We start from the raw sequence: 16,153 nt of genomic DNA on the forward strand, positions 1-16,153 counted from the left end.
AACAAAAAGAGCAGTATTTCCGTAATCAAATGGTATAATAGAGTAACTATTATTTTTATATCTGGGCACATGCCATGAACCAGTGCGGCTAGTAATTCCAGGTCCCGAGTGGGAACTGTGCAGAATTAAGAAAATACACGGAATTAAGAAAATACAGGGTCGGGAGGGCCCTGTACTTGCTGCTGGCAAGAACAAAGTGCGCCCAAAAATGGCATCTTGCTTTATATGTAGGGCAAAGTGAGGCCATTAGCAAATCAGTGGTCTCTGATCACGTTTCCAAGGCAACCCAAGAATTTTACCAAGTGCAGAAAACCCCCACCATACATATCATCTTAACTTTACACTAAACAAAGCATAGAAGAAACTTGCCTCTAGTCTTTCCAGGGAACATGGGGGGTAGTGTAAACAATCCAGCACCACAGCTTAACAGCCTTTTGCAACCTAATCAGGCAAGTGAGGAGAGGGGTTGGGCAGACTGTCAGCTTACAGCCAATTCCCCACACCTCTGTCCCCCCAAAATCTAAAAACTCCAAAAGCCCTGTTGGTTTTCTGGTCCCCAACAGGCACATATTTCTCTGGAATATCATAGGGCTCTGGTCAGCCAACTGTGGCTCTCGAGCCACATGTGGCTCTTTGGCCCCTTGAGTGTGGCTCTTCCACAAAATACCACATGCAGACGCTACCTCGATAAGAAATGTACCTACCTATATAGTTTAAGTTTAAAAAATTTGGGCTCTCAGAAGAAATTTTAATCTTACTGTTGATACTTGGCTCTGTTGACTAATGAGTTTGCTGACCACTGCATAGGGTGCACCTGGACATCTTCTAGGGCGTACCAGTGCACCCTGGAGCACACTTTGAGAACCACTGAGCTAAGCTCTTGAGCTAATGAGCAGATGAGTGTGGGCAGCTGTTTGGATTCCCTGTTGCCTGTTAGTTTGGTTTACAATCACCATATGAAATAAGATCAGAGCCTGCTATCTGTTCACTCTGGTGGTCAGATTCAACTAGAGTTCTTACCAAACGTGTTTGTGGGGGGGGGGGGGGAGGTGTGAGAGAGAGAGCGAGAGAGAGATGTCAGTACAAGCCACACCAAGCACAGAGCTCCCTATTTTCATGATTTAGCTTCTTTACAGTGAAGGGAACTGTTCTCTGCTTTTTGACTCCCTACTAAGATGGAAGAAGTGTCAGGAGGCTTTGTTGCTGTTGTTTTACCAAAGGAAAAAAATACAGGTGATTTGCTCCCTAAATGGTCACTGTAGGGACCAATATCCTGCTCTCCAGAGCTGCTGCTTCAGCCAATACAGTAAGAACAGATGTAGTCTCACACTTGTAGAAAGATCCCACAGAGGCATAAAACAGCACTCTGCTGGAGTCTGAGAGCTCCACACGTGAACATGGGACTGCGCATTCCAAGGGCAGTGACAGAGACCACATGCTGCACCGCCCCGAGCTGTCCTGTGGCTCCTGTCCTAGGAAATGGGGTGAGAATTTCTTTCTAGATTATGAGCTACTGACCTTCCAGATCCTGCTGTGCTGCGGCCACGATCAGAGCAGGGCTTCAGGATGGGCCGCCTCCACTACCCTGCTCACTTCCTCAGCACCAATTCTGTCTTTGCCTCTGTCACAGTGTCCCTGAAGGAGCAACCAAGAGCCACCTCTTGTCCGATGGCAACCCAGCCCTGTCCAGGAATGTCGGCATGACAGTCGTACAAAAGGGGGGTCCACAGCCAGCACCCAGCCCAGTGGGAACAGGGACAAGACTTGGGTAAGCTGGTCCTCTCTGCTGTCAGGCACAGATGAAGGGAGGGAGTTTGGGGTGTGGCATTCCATGGGGACCCTACCCATACATACCCTCTCTGAGAGGAGACCCTGCAGTGTGTGAATCTGCTTGTGGGCCCCCAACCAAGACTGTAGAGTTCCCCTTAACACTTGTTTCAGAGTCATTTCTTTTTCTTTTTAAAAATAGTGTATTCTGGGTGGACTTGGCCATTTGTAACCAGTTTGCTTCATGCTGTTATAGGACCCTTGGCCAGCATTCCTTTCTGAACTCAAGACAAGGCTAAAAGTCCCACTGAGTTTGCTGTGGAGGTTGCAGCTTGTTATTTATGCCCTAACCCAGTGTTTCAAGGACACCAGAGTGGTTCACTCAATACTGCTTTTAGCAGTGTTCAGGGAGGAAACCTAGCGTAAAAACTGGGGTAACCCTTGTTGGTGAGGAGAGGAGCTTATCATCCTTTTCCTTTGAAACAGTTCTCCCTCCACCTCCACTGAGTGAGGCTTTGTCCACCTGACTCTTGCTAGAAAGAATTTTGGGGGTTCCAATGGCCAGTAAAGAAAACATACAATTAACCCACACTTTGACTGTATCTGAACATTAAAGTTTGTTATGGTAGAAGAAGTCCTGAAATGTTGACAGTTTTTAAATTTTCAGAAGTGATTCATGACAAAGTTAAGGTATATTGAAATCCACAAAGTTCTCAAATAATATTTTAGTGGATTGATTAACAGTCTAATTTGCCTTCATAGAATGGGGTGTGTGTTTATTTCAATATTTTGAAATAATTGTTTTTATGACTTTTATTTAGACTAGTCACAGGAGAGATGGATGAAGCCGACTCTGTATTTTTGAAGTTTAAGCAGGCACCTGATGACTGCCTTTCACTTATATCCTCGAATGCTGAGTCCATTTTTGTAGAAGGTACAGCCATCCCAATTTCTTCACCAGTGACAGGTGGTCTCCATCTGCCCTGGGAAATGCTGGGACCCACATCAGTCTGTCCACGAGACGAAGGCTGGGGTGTCCTGAGCCAGCCAGGCTGAGGGCCCTGAGCAGTGGCCTCTTGCTCCTCCTCCAGAGTCCTACACCGCCACACTGAGGAGTGAGATCGAATCAGACGCCCATGAGTTTGAGGCCGAGTCCTGGAGCCTGTCTGTGGACCCAGCATATGCAAAGGAACAAAAAAAGGAGGTGATAAAGAGACAGGATGTACTCTACGGTGAGAAGTTCTCCACCCCCACACTGGCACTCCACATCCTTTTTTTCTTTTTTTAATTTCCTCTTTTTTTCAAAAATTTCCACCTGGGAGCCTGGGCCCCACTGCTGATGCCCCCGAGAATGTTATTCTGCTTCCTGCTCTTCCCAGGACAGCCCTGCCTTTGGGGCCAGGAAGAAGGTGGCCAGGGACGTCTCTAAGGACGAGGATGGCTGAATGCCCAGGCCTGATTTGTCCTACCTTATTGGTGACCCTGAGAGAGAACCAGGCCTGAGCATGGCTGTGATTGGGGGCTTTGGGAGACATGTCCCTTTCTCCCCATGTGACTGTAGCACCATCTTCATCATGGGTGTCCCTTCCCACTGGCTGTCCCACTGGCTGTCAGACAACCTGGCCATGGGTAGCCACTGTCCTGATGAGGTGTTGTATCTTACAGTGAAATCCCAGCTCCTACACTCAGAGCCTATCCCCCAGCCGGGGGCTGTGCTGGGTGCCCCATGTATGTCCCTCCAGGCCCCTTTCAGCTGGGTGACCAAGACCCAGGGCAGTCGCACTGGGACCCAAGGCCTTTCTTTCCTCAGAGCTGTTACTTGTTCTTCCTTCCCTTTATTTATTTTTTTTTTATTTTATTGTATTTTTAGTGAGGAGGCAGAAAGAGACAGAGACAGAGGCAGACAGGAAGGGAGAGAGATAAGAATCATCAACTTTTGGTTGCGTCACCTTAGTTGTTCATTGATTGCTTCTCATACATGCCTTCATGTGGGTCTCCAGCTGAGCCAGTGACCCCTTGTTTAAGCCAGTGACCATGGGGTCATGTCTATGATCCCATGCTCAAGCAGCAACACCACACTGTAGCCAAATGAGGTCACACTCAAGCCGGTGACCTCGGGGTTTTGACTCTGGGCCTTCAGTGTCCCAGATTGACACTCTATCCACTGCACCACCACTGGTCAGGCTGTTGCTTGTTCTTATGGTCCTCTTCATGGGAACTGTCCCCCAAGAATGACCGTGTTGTGCCACCTAAGGGGGAATTTTCCTCTCCCTCATTGGCATTCTGGGAAGAAATTCTGGTATATCTAGAAGTGTTCTACTTTTATCCCATAAAGCGGGTCCAGTTCTGGGATCCCAGTGTGGTGTCCATTGGCACGCGCTTCCTTCCACATCTCATGCACTGAGCTCCCTGCCCGGGCCAGGGGAAGGTGGAGTGTGGATGTGGAGGATCACCCTGGTGGGCACTTCCTCTCGGGACCTAGAGGTATGCCGGAGACCCTACAGAGGGGACTGGAGGACCAGGCTAGATGCTGCCATCAGGGCAGCTTGTCGCCACATTATTTCCATTGCTGGGCAAACAGACTGCTTCCAGCCCTCCTTCCGTCCCACTTTGGACACCTGGGGCCCGGCACTATTGACCTTGGTTTTGTCTTTAATAGCTTTAAGGCCTTAACTTGAATGTCAGAAAAACTCCAATTAATGAAGCCTGACTATTGGTGGTGCAAGAGGTAGATCAGAGGTAGTCAACCTTTTTATACCTACCGCCCACTTTTGTGTCTCTGTTAGTAGTAAAATTTTCTAACCGCCTACCGGTTCCACAGTAGTGGTGATTTATAAAGTAGGGAAGTAACTTTACTTTATAAAATTTATAAAGCAGAGTTACAGCAAGTTAAAGCATATAATAATAATTACTTACCAAGTACTTTATGTTGTATTTTCGCTGTTTGGCAGAATAAATTTTTATAAAACAACTTATTATAGTTAAATCTATCTTTTTATTTATACTTTGGTTGCTCCGCTACCGCCCACCATGAAGGCTGGAATGCCCACTAGTGGGCAGGAGGGACCAGGTTTACTACTTACCACTGAGGTAGAGCATCAACCTGGGAGGCTGAGGTCCCAGGTTCAAAACCCCAAGGTCACCAGCTTGAGTATGGGCTCACCGCCTCACTGGCTTGAGATCATTGACATAATCCCATGGTTTCTGGCTTGAAGCCCAAGGGGTCTCTGGCTCAACCTGAGCCTCCCCCAACCCCGGTCAGGCACATATGAGAAAGCAATAATGAACAACTAAAATGACACAAGTATGAATTGATGCTTCTCATCTCTCTCCCTTCCTGTCTGTCCCTCTGTCTCTTGCTCACTAAAAAATAAGAAAAAGAAGCCCTGGCTAGATAGCTTCATTGGTTGGAGCTTCAGCCTGAGGCACAGAGTTTGCTGGATTGATCCCAGGTCAGGGCATTTACAGTAGCAGATTAATGTTCCTATCTGTCTCTCTCTCTCTCTCTCTCTCTCTCTCTCTCTCTTTCTCTCTTTCTTTCAATCTCTCTCTCCCCCTTTCTCTCTGGCTAAAATCAATAAATAAAAATTTTTAAAAATAAGGAAAAGGAAAACTCCAACACAAAACCTGATCTTTCTTTGCCTTTTACAATGAATTAAAATCTCATTTGAGCTCTGCTTTTGCATCAGCTGTAGTCTGAATCTTGCCACTGATGTGCACAAACGTGTGAGTTTCACACCCCAAGGAATGGTGTTTATCCAGACAATTTTCTGGCTTAAAACAACCTTGAAATGTCTTTGTTTGACTCTAAGGCACGAAACCTTCCTGTGAATTTGAGGTCCCAGTGCACATCCGGGGTCCTCCCTTTCCTGATGTCACTCTACCCCTCACTGCTCCCTTCCACTGGGACCTCGGCAGCACTGGGGTGGGAAGGCCTGGGTCCTGGGCAGTAAGGCTACGGGGATGAGGACTTGGGTGAGAACTGAGAAGGCAGCCTGGTATGTGGTGTGCAGGCAGTACGCACGAGTGTGTCTGTGGGACACAGGAGGAGTAAAGCCAGGTGTGCTCCCTACTGTGGGCAAGTGCTGTCGTCTGTGTCCCTGCAGAGCTGATACAGACGGAGGTGCACCACGTGCGGACGCTCAAGATCATGCTGAAGGTGTACGCCAGGGCCCTGCAGGAGGAGCTGCAGTTCAGCAGCGAGGCCGTCAGCCGTCTCTTCCCGTGTGCAGACGACCTACTGGAGATGCACAGTCACTTCCTCTCTCGGCTGAAGGAACGCCGCCAGGAGTCCCTGGAAGAGGGCAGTGACCGGAATTATAGCATCCAGAAAATCGGGGACCTCCTGCTAGAGCAGGTGGGCAAGGCCAGCACAGGCCCTCACTCCAGCTGTTTCTCCCAATAACAAAAACCGGGTTCCCTGCAATATTGTTATTTATAAGAAATATACATTTGATGTTCTTCCACATTTCTAGTCTCATAGCTCCCAAAACCTTTGGAATTTCCTAAGTGAGGAGAGCATAAAGGTGTCTTTGGTTATGTGAATGAGGTAACTTTTAGGACCTAAGGACGGGAGCTGATTGCCAGGGGACCCAACCGTGTAATTAGAGGGCTGGAACTTTCGGTCCTACCCCTTCCTTGATCCTTGGGTGCGAAGAGGGGCTGTAGGTCGAATCAGTGGATAGTGGCTAATGAATTAATCAGTAGTGCCTATGTAGAGAAAACTCCATACAATCCCAGTAGGACAGGGTCTGGAGAGCGTCCAGTTGTGAACACATGGAGATTTGGGGAGAGTGATGCCTGGCCACGCAAGGCAGGTCATGGGAGCTCTGAGCCCTTTCCCTGTACCTGGCCCTATGCAGCTCTTTCGTCTGGCTGCTCCTGAGTTATATCCTTCATAACAAAACTGATCAAGTAAGAAACTTGTCTTTCTTAGTTCTGTGAGCCACTCTAGTAGATTCATCCAACCCGAGAAGGGGGTGCTGGGAATCCTGATTGATAGCCAGTCAGCCAGGAGCTCAGGTGACAACTGGTGTTTTAAAGGGGGAGGCACTTTTGTGGAACTGAACCCTTAACCTGTAGAATCTGATGCTGTCTCCAGGTAGATAGTGTTGGACCCTGTTGTCTGAGAATCACTGGTAATGGGGAGAACCACCCCCACATTGGATTTGGGTCCAGGAACCCTGACCCCCCCCATTGATTGAGAGCCTGCCACTCCTGGAGACAGTGGTCCCAGGCCCTTCCACTTGTGCACGTAGCCAATGGTTTAACAACATAGGCGCCTAAATAGCAACATACTTGTGCAAACACTATCTAGTGTTTCATTCTGGGCTTTTCTGTTTTTAAATACCCCCTTTGCTTTTAAATTTTCCTAATATTCTTCGTGTTAAACTTATTTTCCTTTTAGATTTCAAGAAGTTGTTGCAGCACCTCTGATGGCATAAAGCCCATTAGCAGAAAGTTTTCTCGTTTTACCTATATTGTACCTTGCCATTAGACACCTGTAATGAAGCATTTCTGTGTTTGTTAGAGAAGAAAGTGAAATCACCAGTGAAGTCAGTACTTGTTTTTAGCAGAGTCAGATGAATAGGGAGAACACATGCCCTGGCGTTTTCATGTTCCATTTCAATAATGTCCTCACTTTCTTCAGTTTTCAGGTGAAAATGGAGAGAGAATGAAAGAAAAATATGGTGTCTTTTGTAGTAGCCACAACGAAGCAGTTAGTCATTACAAGTTGCTGCTGCAGCAAAATAAGAAATTTCAAAACTTGATCAAGGTAAAAAAAGAAAATAATTTTTTTTTAATTTAAAACATACCCTCTTTGTTTTAGGTTTTTTTTTCCCCCCCACAGAGCTGCTTGGAGATTTTGATATTAAGATACCTGTTATACACCAATGATTTCGAATTTCTATTTCATTCTTAACCACAAACTCATAGCTGGAGCTTTGTTCCTTGATGTGCCAGGGCAGCCTCTGAGATGCCCCAGTGTGGAACCCATTGACCGTCTTCCTTAGAATGTTGAGGTGACATAAATGTCATTTCAAGGGGCCACCTTCCCTGGGAACCACCCCCTCTAGAGCCAGTTGTGCCTTTAAACACTCCTGCTGATGCAAGGTGTGCCTTACTCTAACCCTTCGCCTCCTCCCCACTCTGGTCCCATTTGTTCCCCTATAGCCAGTGGGATGACCCACACCCACCTTATGCCTAACAGTGTGTGGATGCTCACAGCTCAGAACTAAAAACACTTCACCCAGCCTGAGTCAGGCGGATTGGGCAAGGCCCCACCTCCCGTGTACCAGCACGAGCACCTGGGCTTTGTCAGCATGGCCATACAGCAGCCCCTGCCACCTGACTCCAAAGGGGCTCCACCACCTACCATCTGCACCCCGTGGCTTCCCTCTGAAGTGACGTTATATAACTCAGGGTCTGGTGTTAGGAATGGTGTGCTCTTCCTTCCCTCCACTGTCCTCACAGTGGGTACAAGTGAGGGGAGAGGGGCACTTCTGGGCCTGATTTCATCTGTGATGAGCATTGAGCCAGAAACACCTGCTAAGTGGGAGGGTTCTGATGAGACAGAAGGAAACAGAGCAGAGCACTGCCCAGTAATCTCAGATCCCACACTGACTCTCTGGTCCTCTGCAACCCTGGTGTTTCTGAAGCACAGACGCGCGATAGGAGCAAAAAGCAGAGTACATGGTGCACTCTGGCCAGCCACCCTTGGCACCACCAGCAAACAGCTTCAGAAGGTCACTTTGAGGGTTCTTAGCCAGAGGTATGTGTCAGAAGCCAGCGGGGAGCCAGTTCAGAAGGCACAGGCCTCATCTAGTTCTGGATGGTTCCAACAACTATCGGTCAGGTGGGGATCATCATACACATGGGTGCATGTGTGCATCAGATAGCTGTCCAGGTGGTTTCCATGCCGCCTCTGCTGGTTCTGGTTTCTCCTCCACTGGTCTCTCAGGGGCCATCTTTTCAACAGGCAAAGCTGCCTTTGCCTTTGGTGCCTTTACGTATCATGCAAGTGGTCTCTGCTTTTGAATGTTTGGTGACATGACAAAGAAAAGGTCCCCATCAGCTAAAAGAGGAAGGAGCCCCTAGCCTCAGTATCTGACCAAGTTAAATTCACGAGTTTGGCAAGAGATAAAATGTCAATATGTTGTGGTTTTGTTTTCTATTTCATAGAAAATCAGCAACTTTTCCATTGTGAGGCGGCTTGGCATGCTGGAGTGCATTCTTCTGGTCACTCAGCGCATAACCAAGTACCCCGTGCTAGTGGAGCGCATCATTCAGAACACAGAAGGTGCAGTAGCCGTCTTATTGCCTTGCCCATTGGTGCTTGGGGGTGGTCTGTGTCCCTGCTCCCTTTTGGCAACAGACTGGATGAGTGCCCCTTTGTGATTTGTCCCTGGTTCTCTGGGTTCAGCTGAGCTTGGCGATTATGAACTGAGCTGCCACTGTGTGAAATTTGTTGTGTGAGTACCGAGTCTCATTTATCTGCCATTACCCCTGGTGTGAGGAGTGCGTAAATGATGGAGTAACTGCCCTTGTTTCAGGTTACTCCTGAGTGATCCAGATGGGCACAGAGTCCATGACCAGTGCCACGAGAGGGACAGCCTATAGCATGGAGGGCAGAGGGAAAGGGCACACAGCGCAGATGGGAGTTCTTGGAGGCCAAGGCAATGCGGACCACACCTCCCTCATATCTAGGGGATTTGGGCCATGGGTGCAAGAATGAGCAAGTTCCCCAACCATGAAAACTACATCCCTAGCTCTTAGTAATAGCAGGAGGTGGAGGGAGTCTTATGAAGAGTTGGAGGACACAGGGGAGTCTGTTTACCAAGGAGTGGCTGGTGGAGCTGTGCCGGGCTGTTTTTATCATTTGAATTGCGCTTAGCTTCTACATTCGAAAGAAGCCCTGTCTTGATAAAAACCAAACTCTGGGCTGTTACATTTATTTTGGAGAAGCATTTATGTCTTGGAAAACTTGAGTTGGAAGGTGATTCTTGAGGGTCCTCCAAGCAGTGGCCTAAAGGAACACACCTCACAGACCCTGTAGCATGGCCACCTCTACCATTGTTCATGGACTCAGACAAAGAAAAGCACTAACTCTGCTGTGTGTGGCAGCTGGCTCCAAGGACTATGAAGACCTGACCCAGGCCCTGAACCTCATCAAAGACATCATCTCACAAGTGGATGCCAAGGTCAGCGAATGCGAGAAAAGCCAGCGCCTCAAAGAAATCGCCGGGAAGATGGACTTGAAGTCCTCCAGCAAGCTCAAGAATGGGCTGACCTTCCGCAAGGAGGATATGTTGCAGCGGCAGCTCCAGCTGGACGGCATGCTGTGCTGGAAGACCACGTCGGGGCGTCTGAAAGGTAAAGTGCTTCCCTGGCCAGTTGGCTCAGTCAGTAGAGCATTGTCCAGTGTATGAATGTCCTGGCTTTGATCCCCAGTCAGGGCACACATGAGGAGCAATCATCTGCTTCTCCCTCCTCCCTCTCCCGCTTCTTTCCCTCTTCCCCTCCTGTAGCCAGTGGCTTGATTGGTTCAAGCATGGCCCTGGGCGCTAAGGATGGCTCGGTTGGCTCGGTTGGCGCAACTGTCAGCCTCAGACACTGAGGTTAGCTCATTTGATTCTAGCATTAGACCCAGACGAGTTGCCAGGTGTGGATCAAGGTCAGGGCACATATGGGACTCTGTCTCACTATCTCCCCTCCTCTAAAAAAAAAAAGAAAGGTAATATACTGCCCCTAGCCACCATTCTGGCATGGCAGTACCATCTTGGAGTGGTGATGCCATCTGGAATCTGTAGCACCCTCTTGGTGTGCTGGGCACCATCCTGGAAGGTGGGCACCCTCTGCATTAGTGGTGCCATTTAGGAGTGGTGGCTCCCATCTTAGACTGGTGGCACCTTCTTAGTTGGACCACCTTCTTGAATTGCCATCTTGGAGTGAGGGCACAATCTTGAATTGGTGCCACCACCATGGAGTGGGGGGGGGGGTGCCCTCTGGATCAGTGAGCACCATTTTGGGTCAGTGGGTTGCCAGCTGTCACAGAGCCACTGCAGGCTGGCTGTTTGGTGGCTGAAGCAAGGTATGCAGAATCAGGATGAGCACGGGCAACCAGGAGTGTCATCAGAATGAGAGAGCCACACTCACACCTTCTTCCTCCAGTCTTTGAGATGGTGTGGTGTGTGCCAGGAGGGCACAGGACTGGGACTCTTACATCTGAATAGAAAGCCAAAGCTTCATAAGTCCCCAAGCCATAATGGGTGCACCTGCAATGGGCCCAGCCACCAAAGGGCCTGCTATGGGTAGGAAACGCCACCCAGGCTGCCAACCTCGGATTTCTCAAGCATCCCAGTCACTGTTCAGGGTGAGCTCCGAGCCCAGCTTTCAAAATCCGTGGTGCAGTTCCAGATCAGAGAGCACTCAAGACTCCCACTCAAATATCCTGTCCATTTCATGAGCCTCTGGTGTTTCCATGCTGACCTGTTCAGTGGCATCAGCATCTGTGAGAATCGTAAAGGGAGTGACAGAATCTTCAGGTGGTCAGACAACAAAATATGTTTGTTTTTATTTTGGGTGACATGCACCCAATAGATACAGGTTAGTGCCTTCTGTATGCCAGCCCCAGTGGGTGGTAGAAGGCCTCCCACTCTCATGGGGCTTCCATCAGTGGGCAGACAGACAAAAATCAGCAAATAGAAAAATAGCAAAAGGTGCAGTAAATGCTTTTGAGAAAGTTAGACGCTTCAGTGTAAGAGAATGACAGCAAGAGAGGGCCTCTGGGTCGAGGTTGTCTGAAGAGGCCCCCTGGGAAGGCAGTGTTTACCACCTGAGTGCTCGTGTTGGAAATGTATTCAGGATTTGCACCAAGTGCAAAAGCTCTGCTTTACAGTGGCTGTGAGATGTACCTACAGGGACAAGACACCCATTTTGCTGCCACCTATCAGGGCACTCGGGGTACAGGGGAGGAGAGCACATTGCTATGTTAGGAGGCAGAACAGGAGGTTGGTAGTTGAGTTCACTTTTTTTTTTAAGTGAGAGGAGGAGAGGTAGAGAGACAGACTCCCGCTTGCATCTCAATGAGGTTCCACCCAGCAACCCCCATCTGGGGCCGATGCTCAAATCATCCGAGCCATCCTCAGCACCCAGGCTGACACTCGAACCAGTTGAGCCACTGGCTGTGAGAGGGTAAGAGAAAGAGAAGGGAGAGAGGGAAGGGAAGAAAAGCAGATGGTCACTTCTCATGTGTGCCCTGACCAAGGTTTGAACCTGGGACGTCTGCACGCCAGGCCAACACTATCCACTGAACCAACCAGCCAGGGCCGTGAGTTCACATTTGAGAAATTATAGTGAGAGAACTTCAAAGACCAGACCTAGCAGGTACCTTTACAACAGGGATGTCAGGGCACAGGGCCTACCAGTGCAGTGGGAGAAATGTTGAAACCCGGGGAGGTGGTGGGAAGGCGTGAGGTAGAAAGGAAGCCCTTAAGCTCATGCAGAAGCAGCATGGCACCAGTCTGAGAATGACCTGGGCTCCTTCCCATGGTGCCGAAGGCCTCCTGGGCTTCTGTGTCTCCCTGGCTGCCCAACAGAACCCACACAGTCATGTCACCCCATACATTCCCTCCTGTCCTCTCTCCTTAGATGTCCTTGCCATCCTGTTGACTGATGTGCTTTTGCTACTACAAGAAAAGGATCAGAAATATGTCTTTGCTTCTGTGGTATGTGTTCCTGTCTTCACATGAAAAGCTGTTTTAAAGCTGACTGGCATTGGGTGGAGGGGTGTGCAAGGCATTGGGTGGAGGGGTGGCTGCGGGCTGCATCAAGGCCTGCCATGAGCTCTGTGTAGCTGGTATACTTGGAGTCAGGCTGGGATGCCAGCCATCTCTCCTGGCCCATATCTACCAGGGCCTTGGCTCCCTCCCCTGCTCACCTATGCACCCCCCCTCCAGGTCCTCAGTGTCTAACAGCACAGACCTCACTGCAGGGGGTCAGTGTCAGGCCCTCCACCCATGGCTGAGGGTCTCAGAGAACTGGTTTGCCTCCGGGTCCACCTGACAAGGAAGGCAGCCTCTGTGACTGAACTATGAAATTACGTGCCTTTCCCAGAGATTTGAAAGAGCCTCTCAAGAGGTCTCCCGGCACCACAGACAAGGTCAGCTGCTTTGTCACTCATCATCTGGCCTTGACTGCAACACACTTGTATGTGCTGTCCGTGCCTTCACTCAAGGGCGATGCGACACCATCATCTGCTGGGTATCTGCTCCAGGTGTCCTCACAGGGCTGTCCCTCTATGTGTGTCTGTCCTGGCCTCCTCTGATGGGGACACCAGTCAGATTGGATCAGGGCCCAGCCACATAACCTCATTTTAATTTAATCACCTCTCTAAAGGCCCCTCTCTTCTGTTACAGTCTCATTCTGAGTGCTTGGGGTGAGGGCCTCAACATAGGGATTTGAGGGGACACCACTCAGCCCATAGCAGCCAGTTAAAAATATGTATTTTACTTGTTCGTAGGAGCATTATATCTCGTAGAGACACACAGACTGAGAATTCTGGTTGGCTCTGGGTGTTTGGGGCACAAGGTCAGAAGGAAGATTGATTTGTTGTTGTTATATGCTGTCTACTCTTGTTTCTTTTGAGTTTTATACTGTGTACATTTGTTACTGATTACAAAAGACATTTGTTTAAGCCCATTAAACAGACACATTAAAAGATACAAGGATGTCATTGCAATAGTATCATTTTTCTCCAAATGTTAAAATATTTCTGCTTTGAATTGTTTGAAAACAACAATTTGCAACAGTGAAAGGGGACCTCTCACCGTGTTCCTTCCATGCAGGACTCTAAGCGCCCCATCATCTCATTACAAAAGCTCATTGTGAGGGAAGTAGCCAATGAAGAAAAAGCCATGTTTCTGATCAGTGCCTCCCTGCAAGGGCCCGAGATGTATGAAATTTACACCAGTTCCAAAGAGGAGAGGAATGCCTGGATGGCCCACATCCGAAGGGCCGTTGAGAGGTGACCAGATCCTATGTGCGTGGGTTCCCCCTGTTGGCCCTTTTGCCCTTGGCTTAGATGGTTGGCAAATTGGCTGTGACCTTGAACTGCCTCAGAGGGCACCAGAAATCTCAGGCAGACAGGAAACCCCCTTTGCTTTTCCTCTCCTTTTTCCACCTTAGTGCTTTGTCCATCCTTTATTTAAAGGGGACAGATTGCACCATTCCAGCTCCTTACAATAATAGCTAGACCTGTCAGATATGAAAAGACCAGATGTCTCTGGCCAGGGGATGTGGTGTCAGGCAGCTCTAACTTCTATATTGGTGGGACAGTTCACCTGACACTCAGGCTATCCTTACTCCACTGCTACCATCCTCATATGGTGCCAGACCTGTTGGAGCAGGTCATGGTGTTCTGTCCTACCTCCTCAGGTCAGGGGAGGCCTGAGGACCCTAGCCCTATGGCTCTGCTTGATGCCTGGCTCCCGGTTCACTCGACAGAAAACAGTGGCCCAGCCTTCACCCCCCACTCAGCCTGCTGTTCTCTTTCTCTATTCCTGGAAGCTTCCCAAAGCCTTAGCTTGCTCAAGCTCCCTCCATCCTCAATCTCAGCTCTGCTAGACTTGCAGCCTCTCGTATTAGGCAGGTCCCCAGGAAACAAGCTGGCCCCACCCTCCTCCTCCAAGTGATGGCCAGGCATTTAAAACCTATGACTGATTACACCCCAACACTGAGACTGGATAAATGCTAATGGCTGTCTTTTTCCTCCCTGTCCATTTTCTCCTGCACCATTGACAAGCTAAATCTATCACAAAATGAGATACTCTTTAGCAGCCGGTTCTGCAGGTAAACCTCCCAGTGCGCATTTCAGAGGCCAGTCAGTCTGTGAGGCATTCTCACCCACCTGTCCCCTCTCCCTGCAGCTGTCCAGATGAGGAGGAGGGGCCTTTCAGCGAGGCCGAAGAGGAGAGGAAGGTGGTTGAGGCCCGCATCATGAGACTGAGGGACTTCCAAGGTAATAGGGAGTCAGTCCAGACCACTGTGCCTACAGTTGTGTTCCCAGTAGTGGTGACACAGCCCTGCAGAGTACTCCTTAGGCAGCAGGCTCTAGGACTACCGGTGGCATTTCTGATCTGTCCCATTGGGATTGGCTGTGGAGCAAATCACGAAAGTGGGAATCTTGCTATGTGCTGCCTTGTGGCCTATAGCTCTTGCATGAGGTGCAGTAGTGGTCTTCTAGGGGTGTGTGGGGAGGGAGGCGGTGGTAATCAGGGTCCTCAAGCACCTTCTAAACATGATTGCTTTGCCACACACGGTGCCTCCTCATTCAGTCCTCATGTAGGGAAGAGCTCACTGTGGGTGTCCCAGGTTACATACAGCAGAACTGCACAGGGGCCCGATAATAGCACAGGATCCCACAGCCTCCTACAGGCAGGCAGACCAAGCCAGCCCTGGCTTTGTGGCCAGGGACCTTGGCTTTCTCCTCCCTGTTTTAATTTCTCAACTACTTTATTGAGATATAATTCTTACATCATACAGTTCACCCATTAAAAGTGTCCCATATAATGACTTTTATCACAATATCACAACCATCACCACAATCAATTTTAGATCATTTTTAACACCCCTGTCCTTGATAGCAGTCACTCCCCATTTCTTCCTCCCCCAGTTGCTGATAACTTATAGCCGACTGTTTCTATGAACTTGGCTATTCCAGGGACCTTGTATAAATGGAGTTATGAAACATTTGTTCTTTTGCATCTTATCTCAGCATATTTTCAAATCCATTCACATTGCAGCAGGTGTCAGAATTTTATTCCTTTTTATGACTGAGAAATATTCCATTGTGTGAATGTAGCACATTGTGTTCATTCATTCTCCTCCCAGTTTTGACAGATTTCCTGTGAGATTTTGGCAAAGTCATTGCCAAGGGCAATTCTTAGTACTTGTGTCAATCAGCTTTCCTCTTCCCTCTCACTACGTTACCTAATTATTTTAAATTAGGTAACATTTAAGCAATAACTACTTAAAATTAGGTAGTATATATTTTATTTCTCTTTGTGAGGGGTGCACTTTTTTGTATCTTTTTTTTATGGTCTTGTTTTTTTAAATTTTTTATTAATTTTAATGGGGTAACATTAATAAATCAGGGTACATATGTTCAGAGAAAACATTTAATTATGTTGCATATCCATCACCCAAAGTCAAATTGTCTTCTGATGAGGTGCACTTTTAAAGGTATTAGTTGATAAAAATGTCCAAAAAGGGGCCCTGGCTGGTTGGCTCAGTGGTAGAGCATCAGCCCAGTGTGTGGATGTCCCTGGTTCGATTCCTGGTCAGGGCACACAGGAGAAACTACCATCTGTTTCTCCACCCTCCCCCT

The 16,153-nt window shown here is 48.6% G+C and overlaps 1 protein-coding gene across 1 annotated transcript in view; it reads left to right on the plus strand.

Annotated features, from left to right (window-relative positions):
- Positions 1-16,153, plus strand: part of ARHGEF18 (Rho/Rac guanine nucleotide exchange factor 18) — a 97,384-nt gene that overhangs the window by 71,996 nt on the left and 9,235 nt on the right. Inside the window, 11 exon segments of the mRNA XM_066343397.1 lie at positions 1,631-1,657; positions 1,660-1,768; positions 2,589-2,701; positions 2,859-2,999; positions 5,874-6,124; positions 7,418-7,543; positions 8,950-9,067; positions 9,892-10,140; positions 12,418-12,494; positions 13,614-13,792; positions 14,694-14,785. Coding sequence (XP_066199494.1) covers positions 1,631-1,657; positions 1,660-1,768; positions 2,589-2,701; positions 2,859-2,999; positions 5,874-6,124; positions 7,418-7,543; positions 8,950-9,067; positions 9,892-10,140; positions 12,418-12,494; positions 13,614-13,792; positions 14,694-14,785 — 1,482 coding nt within the window.

This window comes from Saccopteryx leptura, chromosome 6 (genome assembly GCF_036850995.1).
Source record: "Saccopteryx leptura isolate mSacLep1 chromosome 6, mSacLep1_pri_phased_curated, whole genome shotgun sequence".
Lineage (NCBI taxonomy): Eukaryota > Metazoa > Chordata > Mammalia > Chiroptera > Emballonuridae > Saccopteryx > Saccopteryx leptura.